This window comes from Pleurodeles waltl, chromosome 5, assembly GCF_031143425.1.
Source record: "Pleurodeles waltl isolate 20211129_DDA chromosome 5, aPleWal1.hap1.20221129, whole genome shotgun sequence".
Classification (NCBI taxonomy): domain Eukaryota; kingdom Metazoa; phylum Chordata; class Amphibia; order Caudata; family Salamandridae; genus Pleurodeles; species Pleurodeles waltl.
The window spans coordinates 471951338-471976426 of record NC_090444.1 but is presented as its reverse complement, the minus strand read 5'-3'; the positions used below and the strand labels follow the sequence as shown (position 1 = coordinate 471976426).

Genomic DNA, 25089 nt, shown 5'->3' with positions numbered 1-25089 from the left:
TTAAGTACCAGCCTGATATATCAGTGCTATTACACAAAAGCTTTTTAGATTTTGGAGATTTCTATGCTGCTAATTTGAAACAGTTTCATTAATCATGCAAAATAACTAAAACTAAACTAAATGTCCAAAACTGAGTGGAGAAGAATTAACCAAGGTTGCTTATACAAAAGAAATAGTTGAAAAAAACAAGTCACTGAAAACAACATGCAAAAGAAAGCACCATAAACAAGAAAGATTAAAACCAATCATTGAAGAGTCTGAAGTAATTAAATTAGATTCAGAAAACGGTGAAAGTGAATCACCTGTTGGTAAAAGATAAGCAAGAAGGAGAACCCCCAAAAAGAAAATATGCATCACCTGAATGGGCATATCTAGCAACAGTGTCTGAGTAAGAACAAGATTCAGAGATCAACAGTTCAATAAATTGTTGTCAATAAACTTTTGAATGTGAATCAGAAGAATAGCAAAAACAACCTTGAAAAGTAGTAAGACTTAAAGATAGAGTCAAAAGTGAGATACACAGCAAGTTATAAAAGAAGAAAACAGAATCTTTTAGGAGTATGAACTGAGAAGAAGCTTTGAAAAAAGATATTTTTGAAAAATTTATCATTGTTTTGAAAGATTTAAGAAATGAACAACCTAATATTGTTTAAAGACAAATGTTGTTAACTTTTATTTTTGGAGTTTCACAATACATTTTGTTTTAAGTCTCAAAAGAAAATGGGTTACAGCAGATGCTGTAAATATATTAGTTTAATTGTCTTATTAGTGATATTAATAGTCTTAGTTGGCCTGTTGTTGCGTCTTTTTGTCAACAATGGGATGTTGTAGGAAGCTGGCCTGGTGTGTGGTGAGTACCTAAGGTATTTACACCTTATACCAGGTCCAGGTATCCTCTATCAGTGTAGTGTAGGCAGTGTCTAGAAGCCAGGCTCTCTAGAGGTACGTGGATGAGCAGCCAAGGCTTATCTAGGAGACATGCAAAGCTCATGCAATACCACTGTAGTCGCACAGCACTTACACACATGTAAGAATGCACTCAGTGTTACAAAAATAAAGGTACTTTATTATGGTACCACAACACCAAAAATATTATAGAGGCAATACTCCTTGAGGAGGTAGGTAATACACAAGATATATACACTAGTTGAAATAGGCATAAGAAGAGTTAGAAAACAGTGCAAACAGTGTAAAACACAATAGAGAATAGTTGCCCTGGGGGAACACAAACCATATCCTAAAAGAATGGAATGTGAGAGTTGGACTTCCACCAAGATGAGTGGAGTGTGTAGAGGGGTGCTGGGGTACCAGGAAAGCACAAGGGTAAGTACCACAACACCCCACAGCAACCAGGAAAGCAGGAATAAATTACTAGAATTTCCCCAAACCACCCACTTAGAAGAAAAGAAGAGAATTGCAAAACCCAGAGGCGACTGCAAGAAACCAATGGTGGATTCCTAAAGAGGAAGACCTGTGGAGAGAGGGGACCAAGTCCAGAAGACACAGCAGAGTGCAGTGGGTGCAGGAGCCCCTACTCACCAAGCTGAGGATTCAGGAGTTGGTCGACGGTGAGGAATAAGAGTCAGCACTGCAGCCTGGGAGTCAGAGTCGAGCTTCTGGAGGATGCAGGTGATGTCCCACGCCGGAACCCAGAAGGTGGAGCCAGAGGGGGCCATCAGCATCTCAGAGAGCCCACAGAATCACAGGCCGCATGCACAGGAGTCCCACAGGAGGTGGACACAGAAGGTGCAACTGGAGCCCATGCAGCACTACGAAAAGGAGTCCCACGCTGCAGGAGAGCCACTCAGGGAGCTGTGCATCGCAGGAAGGAGTGCTGGGGGCTGGAGCTACACGATGCCTGAAGACCCCTTGGAGGAAGTGCCAACAAGCCTTGGCAGTTGCAAAGGATGCAGTACACCGGGGTACTGTCCTGCATGGGAAGGCAAGAGCTGACCTCCACCCACGTTGGAAAGCTGGTAGAGAGGACCGTCCGGACCACTTCTGACACCACCCATGTTGCAGGATTTACACAGCTCAGCAGGAGCGGGGATCCACGCAGCCGTTGGTGCCTGCAGATGCAAGGGAGATTCCTCCTTCTTTCCTGTGCAGACTGAAGACGGGCTGTCCTCAAAGGATGCACGACTAGGGAAATGTTGCAGAAGCTGAAAGGAGCCATGGAAACAATGTTGCAGGCGAAGTCTTTGTCTTTGTTGCAGAATGTCGTGTCCTGGAAAGTCCAGATGCAGTTTCATTGGTCAGAAGTCGAAGTAAGGGGTGCAGAGGAATCCTGCTGGAATCTTGCAAACAAAACCTGAGGAACCACCCAAAGAAGAGACCCTAAATAGCCCTGAGAGGGTGATTGGTCACCTAGCTGGGTGACCACCCATCAGGACGGGGCTCTCACGTCACCTGCCTGGCCCGGCCACTCATATGCTCCAGGAGTTCCTTGCCAACTTTGGATCCAAGATGGCATAACCCAGGGATCCTCAGGAGGAGCTCTGGGCACCACCTCTGGGGTGATGATGGGCAGGGGATTGATCACTCCCCTTTCCATTGTCCATTTTGCCACCAGACCAGGGACTGGAGGTCACTGAACCAGTTTAGACTAGTTTATGCACAGAGGGCACCAAATGTGCCCTCCAAAGCACACCAGTTGCCTGTGGAGGCTACCCCCCCCCAAGTTCAGTAACACCTATTTCCAAAGGGAGAGAGTGTAACACCCTTCTCCCAAAGGAAATCCTTTGTTCTGCCTTACGGGGCTTGGGCAGAAACTTGTCTGTGAGGTTGCAGCAGCTTGGGCTGCCTAGAAAACCTCAGAAGGCTGTAGGAGCAATGCTGGTGGTCCTCTAAGAAGCCCCCATAGTGCATGGATCCACACAACCAATACTTGCAAAAGTATTGGGGTATACTTCCAACATGTTTGATACCAAACTTGTCTAGGTTCGGAGTTACCATTATGTAGCTGGACATAGGTAGTGACCTATGTCCAGTACACGCGTAAAATGGCATCCCTGCACTCACAAAGTCCGGTAAAATGGGTCTGGAGATTGTGGGGGCACCTCTAGTGCTAGTGCAGGCGTGCCCTCAGACACAGGTACCTACACCCTGCCCTCTGAGCTGAGAGGGCCTGCTATAGGGATGGCTAATAGTGACATGGTACAGTGACCTATAGTGAAAATGGGTGCATGTGCCTGGTTCACACAGACTGCAATGGCAGGCCTGCAGAACCCTTTGTATGGGCTCCCTATGGGCGGCAGAATAACTGCAGCAGCCCATAGGGATCCCCTGGAACCCCAATGCCCTGGTGACCTAGATAACATATACTATGGGCTTACATGGGGACACCAGTATGCCAATTGTGGGATGAAATAGAGAGTTTTGGGAGAGAGAGCATAATCACTGGGATCCTGGTTAGCAGGATCATAGTAAACACAGTCAAACACACTGACATCAGGCAGAAAAGGGGGTAACCTTGCCAAGGAAGAGGGTACTTTCCTACAGATTTTTCACCAGAAAAGCTGAATTCACTACAGTCATAATGAAGTGAAACATAACACACTGACACATAGGGAAAGTTTGGTTAGTGGATTTCAAGATAATATTTATGTTAAAATATTGAGCGATTATGTGCACCTTTCTTCCCTCTTCTGCAAGAAAAGGATCTACTTGCAAACAACTTCCAATATCATACAGATATTCATGAACTGTGTTCATTAATAATTTTAACAAAGATGAACTTTTGTCTCCTTAACTGTGTCTCGTTGGAAAATCTACTTATTACGAAAAATTAAGTAATTAATAAGGGTCTTAAATATGTTTTTTTTTTTTAACAATTGCACAAATTTTGCATGAAACTAAATCTACTCATCGGGAGCATGTGTGTGCTTTAAATAAAAAGAAACATAAATGTATTAAAGAATACAATGTGAGGAGAGTAAACATTGTAAGGGAATGGAGAGATGAGAGAAAATAAGAGAGCTGATGAAAGAAGAACTTAGATTGTCAAATCTGCATCCTAGGCTGTGAATTGAACATGAGAGAAAGGGAGGAATGTGTATGGTGTGCAGTGAACCTTTGAAAAATGAGAAGAGTGAATATGTGGGAGAAAGTGAATGCGAGTGAAGTTATATTATAAATGGAGAATTTCTGATTGATGAAGAGCCGCTTTTGGGAGGAATCTGTTATGTGTGTGTGCCAAGACTGCTTATTTTAATTTGCAATGCAATTGGGTTAGATCATATCATCTTGTGTTGGTGCTTTCTAGAGTCTATCATATTAGTGGAGTGTTTTGCTTGACTTTTGACTGAGCCAAAATATACACACTGAAATGAGTCAAAAAGATTTTCTGCAATGCACTTCTTAATCTGAAGAAGACATTTATTATAACTTTTTGAAAGGTTCGGGATGGAAGGCTTGAATAGCAAAATGTGTATTTTTAAAATGTCCAACAATAAAGTAAGACCATATATAAAGAATCTTCAATCTATAAACAGCAAATATATACATGCAAGAATACAAACACTGATATTGATATATGTATATATATTCATACACAATGCAAAGCAAATAATTAATAAAAATGCATCACCGTAGGGCCTATCAGGTGCTTCATCTTTCTCCTTCCAGCATGCCGATTACCTCGTTCCACTGTGAGAAAGAGAGATTTCCCACCTCACGGGAAATCTATATCAGGCATCTGACGTCTGAATCCTGACTGATGTTTCTGAATCTGCTACTGTCGATCAGGGTCATCTTTTTTTATCTTTAAAAAACTGAGAAGGAGCTGTCTGTAAAACCCCTCCCATTAAGAAGTATTAAAAAATGATGGCTAGTTTAGGTAAGCTTTGAAAGAAACACTGTGGGAATTGGCCAAAATCCCAAGGCATCCCTCCCAAAGTCAAACCGTTCCCTGCTGTACCATAAACATCAGTCTAGTACATCCTTATCGTGCTGACTGACTTACTCCTCCATATTATGTCCTAGCTCATCGGTGAGAAAGAGAAAACGCAGAAATAGAAAACACATTGCATAACATGTTTGTACAGAAAACTAAACGCACCTCTAACGTGGCAGTGAAGCAATGAAGCTAAGGCTAAGCTGAATACAAAATGGAGTCTGTAACTGGTGACCACTAATGTGACGGTGGGCAGCTAAGTCAGGTGCAAAGTGGTGCGACACAAAGTCAGTGGTCAAAATACAAATATCACTACAAGGAGTGAATAACGCAGAGAGTGAAATGTGGATTTGGACAGGTATTATTAGATATATTATATGCCCTTATTCCCCCTATAGGTGTGGCTATGAATAATGTGAAAATTAGACGTTTATTTACACTTTTGGAAACACTTACTTCAAGCAAGGGGCCCTGACCCAAATGAATTATGAATAAATCGCTATATGTGCTATGGTAATGCAAACCCACTTAGTGCTAGATAGCCTTCTTGCAAAGGAAGGCAGTGTTTGCAAGGTACTGAAGATTAAAAGGTGCCGTACCTTCATACCCGCTTACAGCCGTTATTAACTCTTGCATAAACAATGTGACTAACATCTCTTTTGAACATCAACCTATAAAAATGCAGGCTTATGAAACATTATTTGTGACTAGGTTAGTGAGATAGGGAAGGTTGGTGAATGAATTGATCATTTGGGTGGAGGGACATTATGTTTAACCCTAACTCCTGCAATAATTTTAATGATGTGCAATTGTCATGTATCTTTTGCTAAAGTTTTCTGAGCATCTTTTTAAAAATTGTGGGTGCAAGAATAAATGGAAATCTTAAAACAAAAAAAAAGAAATGTGCCCATTAGGACTTTAAAAAATTCTGGCCTTTGCATACTCTGTATAACTCTGAAACTGATGGCCTTTATGGCATTAACTTATTTTTAAATTTTGTAATAAAACCCTTTAATTTTTCATTGATCTAGAACTCAGTTATTGTTTGGGTTCATTCAATTCAGTCATATTAATGAGCTGTATTTTGATAGATTTTTTAGGTTTCACGGAGTGTCTTAACACAGTGACACATTGCCTTGTGAAATTGAGGTTTAACACTGCCTCTGGTCCAGTAAATCATGGGAGATCTGACTAAAGTACATTTTGGCGTGTCTTGAATTTGGGGTACAGTATTTTGCACCCACACCTGTTATTATCCTTCTTGTCAGTATTGTGAAAATGTACGTGTGGTTCAATATTAAAAAAGCTATTATACCCAGGCTGTCCTCCTTCAGTTTCACAGTTGCTGATTTCTGTTAGGAAACCTTTTCTCCTGTTAGCACAGGTGTCTTTAATAAAATTCATTAATTAGTGTTTATGTATTTTGAATAATGAGTTTATGTAGACAATGAACTAATGTAGAAAAATAATGCACGCATTTGAAAACGTGACCTCGAAGAACGGCCACCAATGTTCACGAAATGTACTAATTAATGATTAATACTAATGAAATATTGAATATGTATTAGATTTATGCGGTAATATGTCATATTAAGGGTTATGAACTATGCTTTAGCTTTTTAAAATGTAGGCCTTAGCTTAGCGAGTGTCTTGGTCTATTTTGCTAGGCCTCATGCAGAAGCTGTATTTCTTAGTGATTAATAAAATTGCTGACCGAGTGAATTAAATTGTGAAAAGTACATTGTCTTGTTAAAACTGTTTAATAGAAGCTTTTTGTGAGAACCGACTGCAAGGAGATGATGTTCCCACTAATGGAACATTTTATGTGTAATGTGTGTGAGACTGACTTTCCCAGGACAAGAACAATGAAGATACTAACTGGAGCTGAAGATGCATCAATATTGTTACCCGACGAGCCGGATGATGAGAACATCGTAAAGTGGACCAATCAACTGCATGTGAATAGTGAAATATTAGAATTTACAGATTTGGTATAGAAATATTATTGTGTAAAATATAAACATACGATTAGCTGACAAATAGGGAATTAGGGGATAGTTTAGGTGACTTTAATATAACAACGCCACAGAGGGAAAAGAATTCAGAATTATTGTGACTTTGAGAGAAGAAGAGACTTTAGGAGAGATTCAAGATTCATACTGACATTGGGCTCATATTCTCTGACTGAGAGCCTGATGCTTTGCTGATCGACTGATGACCTGAGGAAGAAGAATGATTCTACTTTGCTGACCCAGAAGAATGATTCTACTTTGTTGACCCATATCGAGGATAGGTAAATAACGATAAACTGTGACTGTTATGCATCTTATTCCTTTTCTTTCTAGGTACCAACTGCACTGTTTGATAGATCCATAGCTAGATGTTTTCAACATTTGTGTTTCTAAATTGTTTTGCATGAAGCCCAACATGCTGATGCTAATCTGATGTTAGTTCAGGGCCCTCACAAATGACTGACAATTACAGGGACTAATGATTGATGAATTACCTTGCTAAATTCCATGTATGTTATATCTTTGTTGCAGCTGACTCTGCTATTGATTTGCACTGTTGCTCTGGAATGTGTTGTGGTTCAAGCTTTGATTAGATTGTGTTTCTTCCGCCGCTTTGGGCAACCAGTGCTTTTTTGTATGTGTTTAATTTGATTTTGAGATTAATCTACATGACTTTTGCATTGTTAATATAGGGAAATAAACATACCAAACTTTTACTAAAGGTGTGGTTATTCATGGCTGAAAGGTCATGGTGCGTGACATTTACTGACTCCATTGACTATTGATTTTATTGATTACTAATGATTGTTGATTATTGTGTATTGATTATTGATTATGTACTGGAGCTAGGGTAAGAACTTCTTAATTGCGAGTCAAAAGGTTCATCGACCTATTCGGGTCCCCTTGTAAGTTTACTAATTAAGGTTTGAAGCGCTATCACTTCCTGCTGCCTCATCTGTTTTAGCTAGCTCGGTGAGATGGATAATTTAGGAGGCAAGAATAGATAATTTCATATTTGACGTCCATTCCTCTATAGGTATCTTAGCACTTAAAGCTTTGGTGTCTTCCGGACATCTACAGAACATCATGAAAGTTGCAGACTGGTATCGAGAATCAGCATTCAAAACATTTTATTTTATACCGATTGCTTATGTATCCTGCTGAATAGCAGATATGCTTTAGACTTGTCACAATATAGTCACTGCTCTTGTAATAGAATCTAAAATCTCCTCCACTAAAGTGAAAGGAAGTTTAGATTTTGTTAAAAACACAGAGGCAATGATTACTCCTCTCCACCTCTTCCTTCAAGTTTTCTCTTTCCTTCAGTTCAATAAGGTGATGATGTACATTTCTTGGGAAATGCTAAGATGGTGCTCCTTGATACAATTCTTCCTGGGCGTCTAACTGAGAAATTGATTTGTTGCTCATCACTTGTTTTTTTCTTTCATTAGGGACTGTTGGATATTGCAATATGTAGTAGCAGTTAAAGAAGAGGATGTGCTCTCTAAGCCAAGTTAATTTATAATGAGGCTCATGAGGCCATTGAGACTTCTATGATGTAATATGCTACCAAGGGCATTGAACGTTTTTTGCCTTTCCAAGCCTCCACATTCTTTTGCTTAACAAATTTATATTACTGTATTCTTAACTTTGCTGTTAGAGATTTTCAGTAAAGCTTGTCATAATCAAGGCTACGTATCTTTAATAGAATCTAAACCTCTTGTTTTTCTAAAAAAAATATTTTTATACATTTTTCATTACAATAGACACAAGAAAGGTAAAACAGTGCAGCAGCGTGTTATTATGTATCGTCTCAACATGTGTGAAAGTAAAACAAAAACCATAAAAAGTTGGTGTGTGGAGGGTCCCAGGTGAAGGCCAGGGGACAGGAGGCTCAGACCATCATCCACCAGACACGCTCCCTCTGGTGTCTTAGAAGGATTACTGTGCGGGGGAGCCATCCATAACTCCTAGGGGGACTCACTGGTGATGGAGGGAGGAGGGGTGTTTAGGCAGGGGGTGGTGCCTGTATATCCAGGCTAGTTACACTCCTGGACAACTCAGGGAGAGAAGCATTGTCTGCGGCTGGTGTGTCAGCGTCTGAGCTGTCATCCGGGTCCGTGACCTGATTACCCAACCTGTCCAACATGTTCTCCCATATCTCAAGATCTGCACTGTTATCAATGCTGTCCTTCCGAAGTATACATTCTTCTGCTGCTGCTGTCCATTCCATTAAGTCAGTGAGCCATTTAGACCTAATTGGATGAGGTCTAGCTAGCCCAATGTATTCCTATGCACTGCCTCGCCAGTAATAGTCCCAACTATGCAAATCTATCCCTTTTCTTTTACCCTTCTTGGGAAGAGGCAGCGGTCCCAGCAGGCAGTATTGGGCCATTAGTTCTACAGTCATCCTTGTCAGTCTAAGCACCTCCGGTAGCACCTCACCCCAGAAATCCCGAATCTGAATGCAATTCCATGCGACCTATCCAAAATCTGCTTGGAGTGACCTACATCGAGTGCAGCCTGCCGGACGCATCGGATAGATCCTATGTATGCGCTGTGGCATCAGTTAAGCTCTATGTATTTAATAAAAATGAACCAACTTGAATTGGCATTGCTGGCTGCACCACGAACTTTTGCCAGTGCCCTGTTGCATTTTCCATCCTTGAGGGGAATCTCCAACTCCCTGTCCCATGCGGCACGATTAGATGCAACATTCATCCGCTGATCGCTCTTAAGGGCAGCATTTCTAAACCTACTGTTAAGATAGTGGGGGAGATTTAACACTCTCAGCACACATGAATGTACTGCAACTTGAAAATTAGGATAGTTGGTTGTGAATTCCTCTTGAAAATGGGGACTGGTAGTTTCCTGACTATAAACATGCTATGATCAGTGTGCACAAAAAAATATTAGAGTCAAACATAGAGAAAGCATTGGATGTTTTTTCCACTGCATTTGATGAAGCACTTAGAGGCAATGTATGAGCCAAATGGGGTTTTCCCCCTCCTTAATAAATGCCATAACAGACACTTGGGTTCAATTTATGGTTACAGCCAAATAGACCATGTCTTTGAAAGTATTAACCAACAAAGGATTAAAGCAAGGCTGCGTCTTAGCCCCTCTCCTCTTTAATCTATTCTTACACGATACGAAACAAGCACTTGATGAGGAAACAGCCACCCCCAAATCTTCCCCTCCCCCGATATTGTCTGGAGCTGGATATTGAGTTGCAGAAACCTTTGGATGCCGTAGCTCATTACTGTGATTTTTTTTTTTTGGGGGGGAGAATCTTTTTTGTTGAGTTTTAGAAACAAGATTGGGTTAGGTATATTTGAAGGAGTATACAATATGCTTACGATTTTCTATTCAAGATTGTATTGGGGTTGTGTGTCAATTGATTAATTGTGTATAAGTCTAGTTGGTAAGTTCTGTGGATATTATATTATGTATATCCTGTATTTGGACATTGGATCTGGGGCCGGTCGTAGCTGTCTATCAAAAGATCTAACTAATATAATGGAGTAGAAGCCAGGGGGTGGGGTAATTATAGGCTAGACAAATAGGTAAGCAACGGGGTGCAAAGGACGTAGTAATCAGTGGTGAGGATGCAATGGCGGTGTGGGCAGGTTGACTCAATTGTGCATATACAAAGAGGGGAGAGTGATGACGGGTAATGACACAAAAGAAATAATTTTGAGCCGCTACGGGGCGAGATCATTTCCAGCATTTTGCAGAAGCTGTTATAAGAGGGTAGCCCACTGAGGGGAGATGAGCCATTTGCAGAGACCCCGTTCCCCTTTGTAACAGAGGGCGTCCTCCTCTGCAGCTCCCCACCTTCGGACCACTCTATACCAGGCAGCTAGAGAGGAAGGCGTCGGGGAGTGCCAATGTAAAGTCTGTGTGCGTTTGGCAAGGAGCAGTGTCAGTGAGGTGAAACGGGCGCGTATTTTTTGTTGTTTGTGTCGTTTGAAAATGCCAAGTGAGCATGCTTCCCTTGTGTGAATATCGGTGAGTTCCATGACCTGTTACAAAATATCATGTACCTTCTCCCAGAAATGATGCAAGACTGGGCATGACCATATCATATGTTATAGGTCTGCATCTAAAAGGGGACAGCTTGCCTTGGCTTGAGGGAAGAAACTATTTATTTGGGCTGTAGTGAGGTATGCACAATGTAGCATGAAGAATTGGAGGTGTTTGAAGCCCCAGAGTTGCTGGAAATCTGCTGCAGGAATTCCAAGCCAGCCTCCCACTCCTTATCGAATAGTGCACATCCAAACTCCTCCTTCCCTTATGTCGAAGTATGTCTAGGGGTGGCATTGTTAGTTCGGGGATGGCTTTATACAGCCAAGTGATAAGGTGGCGGCAGGGGCCCATCGCAAGTATTGCTTATAGTATGGGGTGTGGTGCGGGTTCTGTGTCTTTTGTGTTCCAGAGTGCGGTACATGTGAGTTGCAGATAAAAGAGGAATAGCCCTGGGGATATGCCATAGTCTGTCATCAACTGGTCAAATGAGAGGAGCTGGCAATTTAGGAAAACGTCCCCAGCAATGGTGATTAAACGATCTGTCCAGGGGGCTAGGTCACGGTGTGTATAGTATCGAGGGAGTTTAGGCAGACCAACTAGAGGCAGTGGATTTCTGGGGAAGGGAGTATTCCATCTACAATGCAGGTCTACCTAACATGTCTCCCAGCCCTTCAGTGGGAGAGCCTTTGTATTTGCACATAAAGTATTATGCTTCAAACGATTGGGCACCCAGCCCTTCCCAATCCATTGGCAGCTGTAGCTTATGAAGAGCTACATGGCATTGCCCATTGCCCCAGATTACGTCTCTCAGCAGTGAGTCAAGTTCTTTGAAGAAGGAACGGGGGTTTATGGGGAGGTTTGCAAAGTAGTCGAGCAGGCGAGGTAATATAATCATTTTCGTCAGCGTTATTTTGCCCAACAGGGCCAGGGGTAATGAATGCCAAAAGTGCATATGCGCTTTGATACCCATCAGTGCCACCCGCAGGTTCCCATCGAATATATCTGAGGGAGTATGATATAATCAAATTCCTAGGTAGTGAGTGACTGCTCCTTGCTAGGGCAGGGGAATTGTGCCTAAGTGTATTGGTTGTGGTGGCTGATCAGGAAGATGTGGGTGTATTGCTGATTTATCCAAATTCACTAGTAGTCCGGATGCCCCAGCGACCATGTCTACGGTGTTGTGAATTGGGGATAGATCAGCAGTAATGTCCTTTATGTATATTCGGAGGTCGCCGGTGTACAGGGACACCGCGTGCGTCCTGTCTTCTAGTGGTATCCCCAGTCATGTCCCTCGTATTGTAGGCGTATCGCCAGAGGCTCCATCGCAAGCGCAAACATCAATGGTGAGAGGGGGCCTCCTTGCCAGGTTCCCCTACTCACCTGGAACGGGCAGACATAAGGCGCCCCAGAATGAGTTGAGAAGTCAGGTTGGTGAACAGAAGTTGTGTACATGCGAATAATCGTGGACCAACTCCAATTTGGGTCAAGACCTGGAAAAGATAATACCATCTTAATGAATCTAATGCCTTCTCCAGGTCCAATATCAGACAAGCTGCCAGTGGGTGGCGTCCTTTGACATGATCCTGTATGTGAAACAATCTGCAAATATTTTGAGACGTGTTGTGCCCTGGGACAAACCCATTCTGGTCGATATGGATGAGATTTGGGAGTATTTGGGCGTATCGGTTAGCAAGTATTTTGCACAGAAATGTATAATTGGTCCCTAGGATTGCAATGGGTCGATATGATGGCCGAGTCTGGCTTCTACCTGGTTTGAAGAATGAAACCAGAAGTGATTCTTGGAGTGATTGGGGGAGGTTGTCTGCATCCAGTGCCGCTTTTCACATAGTCATTTTAGGCACAAGTAAAGAAGAGAAGGTACTATAATATTCAAGAGGAAGGCCGTCTAGCCCTGGGGTCTTGTTACGGCCTGTTTCTGATCGCCTGTATTACATCCTCCAGTTATTTTAGTGTCAAGAGCTAGTTAAGTTGTGGTTTGGATGTGAGGTAAAGGGATTCCCACAAGGAATGCTCAGGAATGGTCTTCAGAGAAGTCAGGTGGTGTATGGTATAAAAGGTGTAAAAAAAGGTGCAGTATGTGCTCCTGCACGTAGATGTTAGTGCCAGATGGTGTGGTTAGCTTTGTATTGGGGGCTGGGCTGGAGTCTAGTCGCGCTAGCCAGACGGATTTATCTCCTTCCCTGTATACTGTGTGGACTGTGAATATAAAGCAACGGAAGCACTCTAGAGTTCTACATACTCCTACCACCTGTTTTATGCAGAAGTCTTGCGTCACCACTTTAAAAGCGACCCATTCCACTGCTCTCGTGGAGGCGGTGTCATGGTTCTCCACAAAATAGCAGACGATCTGGGTGCCTTGCTCCTCTCAAAAGAGGGGGACGTCCAGGCAGTCTTGTTGGAGTCGCCAAGTGGGAATCAGTGATCTATGGGATGCCCATTGTAAGTCTATGAAGTGGGTATTGTGATCAGAGACCACTCTGCCCAGATAAGATAATCGGAAGGATGCAGGAAGAGAGTCAGCGAGGTCGAGCATGAGAAGCAATTGAGACATATATGTAGCCTGTGAGGTATGGAGATGAACGAGTAGAGTTTGGCAGTGGGGGTTTTGTACCTGCCAGGCGATCACGAGGGACCACCTCTGTGTCCAGCTGTAGAGGCGCGCTCTTTGTGCATGGAGAGGGAAAGTGGGGGGGGGGGAACCTGTTGAGCTGGAGCTCTAATGCGCAGTTATAATCCCCACCTACTACCCAGGGGAATGCAGTTTTGTGGCCGAGGATGAAGGAGAGGACCTCCCAGAAGTCACCCTGGTTAGTGTTAGAGGCACAGACACTGCCCAGTAACAGGAGGTGACCGTTTAAGATCCTCTCCAGGAGTACATCGCACCCTCGGTATCAATAATGGTGTCTAGGACTTGATAAGGAACTCCATGCCGAACCCAGATCAGGGCACCATGGGCATCTGTTGAATAAGTGGTTGTGTAAATGTGGACTCTCCAGCATTTACGCAAGCGGGCTACCTCATCTTTTGCAATATGGGTCTCCTGTAATAGAACTGTGTGTGCATGATACCTCTTGATGTAAGAATATTGTGTTTCTTTTGCGGGCAACATGCATACCTCGCACATTTCATGCGAGGAGACAAAGCACGTCATGGGAGTTCTGGATTTGGAGTGGAAAACTATGGGGTCACTGGGAGCAGGGAGGTCTTCGCTTTATCAATACTAGGACCTTGCCTACTTTGTGTAATTGGGATGGGTGGCGAGAGCCTACCGCAATGTTGTTGGGATGTAAAAGCAATGCAATGTAGGGTATGGAATCAACAAGAACTGGGTAAATGGAACAGGGAGGACCTACCGTAACTATGCCCAAATGTAAGTAGGCCCAAACGGAGTCATTATTAAAAACTCGAGTAAACTGTGGGTGTGACCACTAAAGTGGCGGTAATGCCTACATGTGTGTGCCATGGTGGAAGATGTATGTGGGATAATGTGATCCGCGGAGGCCCCAGGTGGAGGGTCAGCGGAGGTAAGTACAATGTGTGTGTGTCAAGTAGGAGGAGCTCAGTCATGCCCTTGCAAGCAAATGCTGGGGGAGGAATGTTGGAGCAGTGGGAATAGTGAGGATATTGCTAGTCAAAAGGGTGAGGACTCTCGCTTGTAGAGTGAAAGGAAATGTATGTGGGAGCGATGTAACGTTGACATGTACATAGTATGAAAATATTGATGAACATTACAGTGTGGTACACATTTCCACAAAGTGGTCAGAAAAGGGTGTCTGCTGTTTGCGGTGGCGTTCCAGGGTGGGCAGTGGGGGCCTGTTGGGATTCCTCAGAAACAAGTTCATTACTGTGATGAGAAAAGAATCCAAATTAACATACCTAAAAGAAAGCAAAGCTTTTTTGGCTGTAAATTAAATAAAAAGGGCTCCTGATATTTAAAAAACGAGAGTGGAGGGGGTACCTACATATAAATATCTAGGAGTATGGATCAACAAAAGATGATCGTAAATCTATGTAAAAGCCTTAAAATGTTCATGCCAGCCCTTAAACTTTATATTTCAAAGATTACTAAAGAACATGACATGCCCAGATATAACGAACTTGATTAAGGTAACTGGAAGCAAATTAATGCAAACTCTAGCATATGGGCTAATTGTATTTAGAAACACGTTTAATACATGGCTGGATCAAGCTCAATTGAACTGTTATCGTACCTCCCTGACTACACAACACTATCAATAATTTCTTTAGAATTTATTTTCACCAGACAAGAACTAATGCAAGATTTTAATCACACTGCAAAATTTAAGGTGGCTGACCCACGCCCATTGACATGTTTTTGTTGTTAGCAATAATGAAGGAGACAATGCCAAGGAAAAAGTATTTTGACGACTCATTGCGAAATCTGGAAGTGCAGGAAATATGTAGTGTAAACAACTAGCAAAGTTATTGTCAAAGAAAGCAAAAAGAATATCTGCAGGGTTAGACACTGAGGGGGTGATTCTGACCCCGGCGGTCTTAGACCGCCGGGGCCAGGGTCGGCGGGAGCACCGCCGACAGGCCGGCGGTGCCCCGCAGGGCATTCTGACCGCGGCGGTAAAGCCGCGGTCAGACCGGCAACACTGGCGGGCTCCCGCCAGTGTACCGCTGCCCTGTTGAATCCTCCAAGGCGGCGCAGCTAGCTGCGCCGCCGAGGGGATTCCGACCCCCCCTACCGCCATCCAGTTCCTGGCGGTCCGCCCGCCGGGAACCGGATGGCGGTAGGGGGGGTCGCGGGGCCCCTGCAGTGCCCATGCCACTGGCATGGGCACTGCAGGGGCCCCCGTAAGAGGGCCCCTACAAGTATTTCACTGTCTGCTTGGCAGACAGTGAAATACGCGACGGGTGCAAATGCACCCGTCGCACCTTCCCACTCCGCCGGCTCGATTACGAGCCGGCATCCTCGTGGGAAGGGAGTTTTTCCCTGGGCTGGCGGGCGGTCTTTTGGAGACCGCCCGCCAGCCCAGGGAAAAACTCATAATACCGGAGCGGTATAATGGGGGCGGAATTCTGGCGGGCGGCCTCCGCTGCCCGCCAGAATCAGAATCACCCCCTGAGACCCTGGATAAGCCGCTGCAAGGGAAATAGGTAGGGTATCAGACCAACTTTGCAGACTATGCAGTGCAGCCCCGCAAACATTGATCCCTATTTTACGCACTTACAAGAAGGTTTAAGATTCGAGGAAATTTTGATACGTACAATGCTTAGATTTTTTTAATATTCGATCCTGCGTGGAAGCTGTACAGTCCGACCTGAAGGGCGAATCTAGCCAACTGTGAGCACATTTAAAAAATATATGACAGTGCCAATTAAGAAACGGAATCAAATAACTATCTAGCACTAGCGTGAGAACTCCCAGTATCGTCAAAATAAATTAATTTGAAACTGCCAGCAGTATAATGAAAGCAGTTTTCAAGTGCGACTGTACTGTATTCAACTAAATTAATATTTCGTTCAGTTAGTTTTAAAGCATGACATTTCGTGACAAAATACCAGTCTGCTTGATTTTTTTTCTAGAAATGTGTGTGGCTCTGAACTTATATTTGACATTCGGAGTCGGGTTCACACCAAAAAGTCTTCAGGTGTGCCTGCACACTGCGAGGATGACTGATGGAAGAAGTGAAGGTGTCAGCGGGCGGCCTGTCAAAGCACTGGGATCTAAGCGTATTCCCTTTTGCAGTCTGCTTATCAGCCTTTGATGCTGCAAGGCGTGACCCAAGGCTGGGCTAATGTGATGGAGCAGGGGGAGGCGATCGGTCTGTCTTAAAAAAAAAACACACACACACACACACACACACGGGAGCCGAGCATAGAGTGCGTGCGGTTGGGCTGTAGAGAGCGTCATTCGCAGCCTGCGCTTCTCTGGGGAGGACTCCGCTGCCTCTGTGGGTCGGCTTCCCGCGGTCCTCGAGCGATCCTTGGCGGGATATTTGGGCCACACACCGAACGTCGCGGCAGAGGTCCTTCATCACCTGCCCTACAGCGCCCAGAGCCGCCCAGCCCACTCCCCGGCGGGACGGACCCCGCGCAGAGAGAACTCCTCACCCGCACGGGCTCCCGAGGACCGGGCGGGCGCAGCATGGGGGCCGGAGGCTCGGCCGCGCAGACGGCGGGCGCCGGAGAAGAGGTCTCGGAGGCGGCCGCCGTGTCCGAGGTGGCGGAGCCAGGGACGCCGCCAGAGCTGCTGGTGCTGCTGGAGGACGAGGACCAGGGAGCGGGCGACACCAAGGTAAACCGGGACTGGCTCCTGCACGCGCCGCCGGTGTATTTCTGGGCAACTCGGAGAGAGCGCAGGTGCGGTGTGGTCCCGGGTGCAATGTCCCCTCGGGACGCATCACGCCCCTCCCTGGGGAAAGTTTCCGCAACAAAGCTTGGTGCGCCCGGGCGGGGCCGCTGCTGTCATCGGAGGGCTGAGGCGCGGCCGAGGGAGGATGCTGCGGCTGGAGCGGCAGGGGCCGCCGCTCAGCCCAGTGCCGCAGTACTTCCCGGGACCCTGTCAGCCTGTCCTTGGCAGCGCGCCGGGGACGAGCCCGACCTTGCCGCATGAGACGTGCTAGCTGAGTGGGGCTGGTGCTACGCGCGCACGGTCCCGCGGGGGGTCTGCGGAACACCCCGGGCGCATGCTGGCCGCCCGCAGCAGGTGCACGTGTGGCGGCCACGCCTCGCCCCTGCTGCAGACCTGGCCCTGCCCCCGCCTTGGTCCCGCTACTGTTGACTGCGGGCCCTGGCGGGAGGCTGGGGAGGTGCCCCGGTCTCCACGCAGCTCAGGCTTCCCGTACATAGTGGTCACGAGTATATTACAATCCTCAATATTTACGAGTCTAAGTAATAACCAAGGTCTTCTGTCAATGAAATGCCAGTAATGTTTGAAAATTTTCTTTGAAACGCAGTGAGCCGGATCCACGTCGCCAGCCCTCTTCAAATAGGATGTGTTAGGTCTGGACTTTTCACGACTTTTTTGATATAGTTTACATGACGTAGAATATACCTACGATCCACATTTAATTAATTGGCAAATATTGCCATGTATAGGTATAAGCAAATAGTGAATTAAAAACAAATACTTTTGGGAGTGCGACTTCCATAAAAGGCTTAATTGTAATGCCGCTATCGTAATTCGGGCCAGGATTGGCTGCGCTTTCAGCACACGTAAATAGTCTTCTGCTCGTGATGGCGAATTTACGTTTTTTAATAAGGTCACACTAGCTGGGTTGTGAATTTTGAAAGGTGAGACTAAATCGTTATATCTGAGTATGAGCCTCACCCTTCAGAATTTTGTCTGATGTGTAAGTCCCCTTCTCCTTTCCAACATTTCACTGAGGAACGAGGTAGAGGACATTTCTCAGACGTATATCCGGTTGAACCTCATCTCTCCAGTTCTCAGATCATACATAGCGACATATTTACTCAAACGTGGGTGAAGACAGGCTTTTAAGAGACTGATCCTGTTGCGGTGAATGAACATATTTGTGGAGGGTGAAAAGCGAATGACCCCATTAAAGTTTGAGGACTTTTTTTGTTAGTCAGGTCACTAGAAGTAAAAAGTGAGTTGACATCTAACAAATGCGTGCACATTTTTAAGGGTATGTCCGATCATGTGAGGAGGAGAGGATGAATTAGACCTCAGAGTACTGATACAGTAGTTGGAGGGAAGAAGTCCATCTCATCCTTAGGTCATGCACCCGAGGAGAAAGGCAGACCACTATCCACTCCTTTAGATTCTGTGCTTGAGGGAGAACTCTCTCAGATCCTTGTCAGAGTTAGCCACCGAGTGTCATTTATTTTGACAGCTATGGTAGAAGTGTCTGAACAGGACATGGACAACTAGCAGTTGAGAACTACTGTGACAGTGATTATTTATTTGAAGTGGGTTGGCGTTCAGAAAAGTCGCTATCCTGTGAGGTGCAGTCAAAGGTTTCACAAATTTGAAACTGAGCACAACAATTAGTGGCTATGGCAAGAGCAGACATACTTAATTAACCGAACGAAAATGTTTAAAGTATTTAGGAGTACCAAAAAATTTAAAATTGGAAAACACAATAATAATCCCACTTCAGTTTACAAAAAGAGAGTAGCATTCAGTGAGCAATATGACAAAAGTTCAATAAAGCAAACCAAATATATGACATTTTAAAGATTTAAGAAGAAATGGGACCAAAAAGTGTAAAGCACCAATGGTAGTAAATTGTTGTGTTAGACCAATACTAAGTCGTGATTTGAGGCCAACCCTGATGGAATAGGGGTTGGCTAAACTAAGTAGATTGGACCAGAGATACAGTTTTAGTATTTTTTGCATAGGGCCGAAAGTTTTAGGATTTTCTGTGTAGGACAGCTAGGCCTGCCATATCGAAAATACCTTTGAGGGCCTTGTGGCTGTAGAGACATAGTAACAATAATTTTCTGCATGTCCCCTTCTGAAAACCTTGGACACTGCATAGTGGGCCACTAGGCTTACATAGGGGTGACTTACTAGCATTAACAGGAGATGTTTTTACTTGTTAAAAAGAGTTACTTTAACAGGTCACTCTGCAGGTTTTACTTTGTAGCATGTGGGCTACAATGGTAGGCCTAATGCCATCTTTTCCTTTGTCACATTAGTGGCTGGCACAAGGAGTGCTGCATTCCAAAGGTGACATTTAACTCTCCATGCCATGGGTGTAGTTTCTTCAACATATTATGGCTTTACAGGAGAGGTAAATAAGGGAATCTAGGACTAGCCAATTTTTACATTGTTTTAGGAGCGATAGCACTTAAAATGAGCACAGGGAAGCAGAGCCCCAGTGTGCAGTCTCTAAAAAGAACAGCAGTAAAATGTAGCAAAAAAACTGTAGTGACTATGCAAAAAGGGATATTTTCTCACACATGCTTTCAGGGCTAGATGGGCTGTGGGGTTAGGGTGACAAAATCACTTCATCATCGTGAGCACCATATTTCCAGCCTATGACCTTTCACTTAAAACATGGCGGTTAGCTGTATTAGACTATTATTGTGGAAACAAAGTAGACCACAACACACAGAAAGCATTAGGTTGCCAAACAAATGCCCAGGGATAGTAACACAGTGTCCAGGATGACAGGGAGAGAAGCTGCCAACCTATGCTTAATTCTCGTTCCATACAACTGAAGAGCAGCCATTAGGGATAGGAACCCTTTTTTTTGGGCACGGACATGCTGCTGCAGAGAAAGAATGCTCCTGAGCACTGAGCCTAACCCCTGGGGTATTTCATATTTTTTTTAAAAAGAGAATTGCATCTAAAATCTATCTTTATCACACATGTAAAACTGTGCAGGAAAAACGAATTGTTAGACTCATTTAAAAACAGTCCTGAAAAAAGCAACTCCTTCACACATAATCCTTGCTCCCTTGGAGAGTATTACCCCTGTGTGGTGCATTACCTGCTTTGTTTAATACATTTTCAGGGCTGCTCACTGTTAAGCCTCAAATCCACTTCGATGGCAGCTGCCTACACCAATTGATGATGTGCTTGAGGTGCAATGACAGCTCTTTGTGCATTGTGCCTTTGGAAGAAACAAGGATGTACCAGTTGCAATGCCACCATAATGAATTATATTTAAAAAAAAACGCAGCACCGAAAATGTAAAGCTGAAGTACTTGAATTTGGAATAATTTTCTATTGAAAATGCTAGTTAACAGTATTTTATTCTTCTTCTTTTTTTTTTTTTTTTTGAGATTTAAACCAAAGTCATCATTAGGCTGAGGTTGAGGGACCTGGTTCTCTGTCAGTCTGGTCAGAGCAGAAGGCTAGTGTTAGTTTTAGGGTTACTTTTAAGTTGAGAATCAGTACTAAGATGAGACTTCTGGTTAGTGTTATGCTTGGGTCCTGGGTGTGTAATGGATCTTAGGGTTATTGTTGGTTCATTATATTTGTTTTCTTTTATTATGCATTTTGGCATTGTAGTCATAACCACTGCAAACAGAAAATCCAATATTCAGATTCTGGTATTATTTTGATAGGCATTGCAGTTTAGGAATTATGACCCACTACAGTACCTGGGTGCTTTGGGTGGTCTCTTGCAGTTCAGTTTGCTATCTTACCACATCAACTATCTTACAGTGATCCTCGGGCGAAGAGCCTGGATGTGTCAAATTCCTTCAGCACTCAGAAGCCTGGCTTGGGGTTAGGGGTAGGTTTGAGGGAATCATTTGTGCTCTGGATTCTGTAAATGTATGACACACCCATCAACGAGGCTGCAGGAATTATCAAGCACGCCTCTTGACATCCTTTCAACGATTTGGATTTTAATTAGAGAGACACTGTAAAACATAACATTTGGTAGGTAAAAGTACATGTTCTCAAAATTGCGGGCGTTGGCGCTTATGCCTTTCTGTAACAGACATATGCAGCATCAAACAGACTGGAACCAAACTTGTACACTTTAAGTGCGGAGCCTTAGCCAAAACACCACTGAAACATTTGTAGGCTTTGGTATGGTTCTATTCTGTCCAGCTATTCTGAGTTTCATGAGCATATGCGACACACAATTTCTGGAGGAGGAGAGGACAGGATAACCTGGGGATATTTATTCTGACCTTATGGAACAAAACTTAAATTGCTGCTGGTTGGTGGAGAGCCATAACCTTCTGCCCTTGTACACATTTGAAAACCCTCAATATGATTGGCCTGATATATTCCATGCAATTTCCTTCCCCTGATTTACTGTTACAGGCGATCCTGGAGTAGGGATTATATTTTTTTGGAGAATATCATGCAGGAATTGGATCGATTTCTGCATTTCTTTTGTCAGTCATTCTACCTAGAAACTTTGCCTGCTTGCAGTAGGTGAAATCCCCTGTTGGAATAACACTTAACTGCGGTGTTCTCTTCTAAATTATTAATTGAAATGTGGTGTTCTCTTCTAAACTCATAATCTAAATGGGTTGTCTAACTTCTGTAACCGCATGCAACAGAATTAACAGATGTACCCCTGACTATAACGGATGTACCCCTGGCTATCGAATCAGCAATATTGATAGGACAGAACGTCAGTGACAGACTATTGAAGATAAAATATCGACAGGTAAGTAGGTCTAGATTTTCTATATATAACTCCACATATATACACCTACACAATACATATATCTTCAAGGCACATATATGTGGAGTTAGGAATAGGAAATCTATACTTCTCTATGTGCCCTTACCTTTCGATATTCTGTCCTCAGTACAGAATGCGGAACAAAACAAACATTTACCCCTCCCCCCCCGGTCACAGATCTGTGTTTAATACATCATATTTATGTGCTTACCATGCCACCCCATTTTGGACCCAGCCATATGCAAATCAGTCTTCACCCTGCTTCCCTTGGGTACAGTCCAGACAGAACTGCCAGGGCCTCCCTGGGCTGTAAACAAGCATCCTGGGACCGGTTTCGGGGTATCCTCACTCATCAGCCAGGCAATCTTGAATCCTGTGGCAGAGTGAGCATGGGACCCATGGTTGGGCATACCCTTCCCGCTTAGGGTGACAAAAGCAAAAAGAACAGATGATGGACAGAATGCAGAACAAATCAGACATTCACCACCCAGTCACAGATCTCAGTTTAATCCATCAGTTTTTGTGCTCGCCATGCCATTCCCGTTTGGACCTAGCCATATGCAAATCAGTCTTGATCTTGCTCCCCATTGGAACAGTCCATGATGCAGTTTGACAAAACCTTTTTAGACAGCTTATAATCCAGTCAGTATTTTCTATGTTGTATTTATAATTTACTAGACAACTTGAACATTTTAGAGCTGCTGTTAAAATCTTACTCCTCCCAACAGCTCAGCTTATTAAATTTATCCAGAAAGTCCATCACATAGTGATATTTGTATTATTATTATTTAATAGTTGTAGCACTACGGTGTGTTTTCCCGATGATGTATATTGATAAGTTTTATTTCAAGGTGAAAGGAAAACTGTTGCGTTTTAAGTGCCCAAAAACTGAGACATAACCTCCATCCCCAAATAGGGACATTTCGCAACTATGTGGTACAACCATTTCTTTAGCAGTTACATTCTGCAAGGGCATCTGCATTGTATTATACTATGTTATGTTACTAATATTTGTTGAGCGCATGTACACTGAATTGGTTTCTTGGTGCTAAGAGGCACATCATGCTACTCTTGGCTACAGTCCTAAATGCCTGTCTGAAGAGCCATGTATTTAAATTTGCCTGAATCTCATATAACGGGAGTAGTTCTGATCTGAAGAGAGAGGGAGTTCCATATGCTGGGGCAAGTACTGAAAATCTGGAAACACACAATTTCTTACTTTTGAATGTGGGGATTGTAAGAAGATTCATATGGATGGCAGTGGTGTGGAATTTAATAAAATATCTACTTGTCCATGGGACAGGTTGTTTCTTAAATCTACTTGTCCTGTAAAAGATCTACGTGTCCCTTTGGTGCCATGTAGTGTGGCGACAAATTATGGTAGCAATCTCAATATGTAAGAGCACTGATAATACCCCCTCTGATTACGCCAGGGCTCATTATAGTAGGGCTTGAATACTTGCAATTTCAATCCCTACTATAGCAGTGTCTTTATTTTTCCACCTTTCCGCAGATCTACATGCTGGGGCTGGAGGAAGCAGTAAGCAATAGTTCTACGGCTGGAATGTCACTGAGTCTGCAAATCTACTAACATTCATGTTTCAAGGATTTTCACCAGCTCTTCTCTAATTTTTCCCATAGTGAGAAAGGTTGGAAATGTACTCCTGACAATGGCAGAAGTAGGAGTTCCTCCAGGGTTGGGGAAAAAAGTGTCTGAAGGGAAAGTGAACTTGTAAACGCTCAATAGATTTTCACATGAGCAGATCTACACATGCTTTTTTGCTCATGCTAAAATACAGTTCACAAATTCCTGATCTACTTACGTACGTTCTTGTGAATGCATGAAAGGCTCTAATTCAAAGACATATAACATGGGTGCACGTTTGTGACTTTCTTTAAGAACTGGGCCCCTAATTAGATCTGGTGTTAACAAAAATATATATTTTTTATTAAACTTAAATTTCTCTCCCAATCTGTCGGCTGGCTTTACAGTGGGTGATCGCATTCTGCTCTTCCACAAGGAGCATATTGGCACACAAAGTAGTTTTTTCAGTGCCAGGAACTACTGTGGCAGTCGGTGGCATAATAAAACTGGAGGTGGCCCCCTGCAAAAAACATGGAGGGGGACCTCCTAAACCCCCCCTTCCAGATGACTCCCTCAGCGCAAGTGCCGTGCTGAGTGGCCCCCCCTGGAGGGGGGCTGCAGAGCCTTTGTTAGGGCCACTGGTAGAAATGTGTGCCTTTGGAGACCAAAACACTGTTTTTTTTTTTTTAACCTTTTTGCCAATGTTTGTTCAAATGGTGAGGGCCTGGCAGCTCCCACAACACGAAAGGGATACAAAAGCCATGTCAAAACAAGACATTGACATTGACAAAACCAAAAGACTCCCAAAAATATTGGATCAGTTGGCTTTGCCAGTGCTTGTTTATTTTCATGCTTTCCATAATCTTGTTGAAAATGGTTAACTAAATTTCGATTAAGAATATTTTTTTTAGAATAATTAGCATGCATCAGCAAGTTTACGCTTCAAAGAAATGGCACCTAACATTTCATAGTAGCAAAACTTTTTTTTCCTACTTGCATTTTTTTTTCTCAACATTTTATTTTGAAAGCAATGAATCATCACTCTTGCTTACAAGCTGCTGCAAACATTTTCATCTAATCAGAGAGCATTCTGGGAGTATTATACGTAGCCTCATATTGTTAAACTTTTCAAACATCTATACACTTTTTTTTTGTTTTTTTTTGTTACAGGACCCACTGTCTATAGCGTAGTGTAACCATAAAACGTTTATTTACATCACACACCCTAATAATGAAGGCTTTCCATTAATGAACCATAAATACAAGTTCAAACAGCACTAACAGGTGAACACATATTACTGGGGTGTCGGAAAATCAACCTGGCTGCTTGGTTTTGTGCCAGTTGGAGCCTACAACCGAGGCCTTTTGGCAGGGCTACTTAGAGAGAGTTTGCGTAGTCTATCCTCAAGATGACTAAGGCCATTATCACCTGAACAAAGACTTAAAAAGTAAGGA

General features: G+C 43.6%; 1 protein-coding gene across 1 annotated transcript in view; it reads left to right on the top strand.

The window, feature by feature from the left end:
• Positions 1-16808: 16808 nt before the first annotated feature.
• Positions 16809-25089, top strand: part of AKAP12 (A-kinase anchoring protein 12) — a 415088-nt gene continuing 406807 nt past the window's right edge. Inside the window, exon 1 of the mRNA XM_069234286.1 lies at positions 16809-17221. Coding sequence (XP_069090387.1) covers positions 17072-17221 — 150 coding nt within the window. The 5' untranslated portion in view covers positions 16809-17071. The remainder of the gene's footprint in view (positions 17222-25089) is intronic.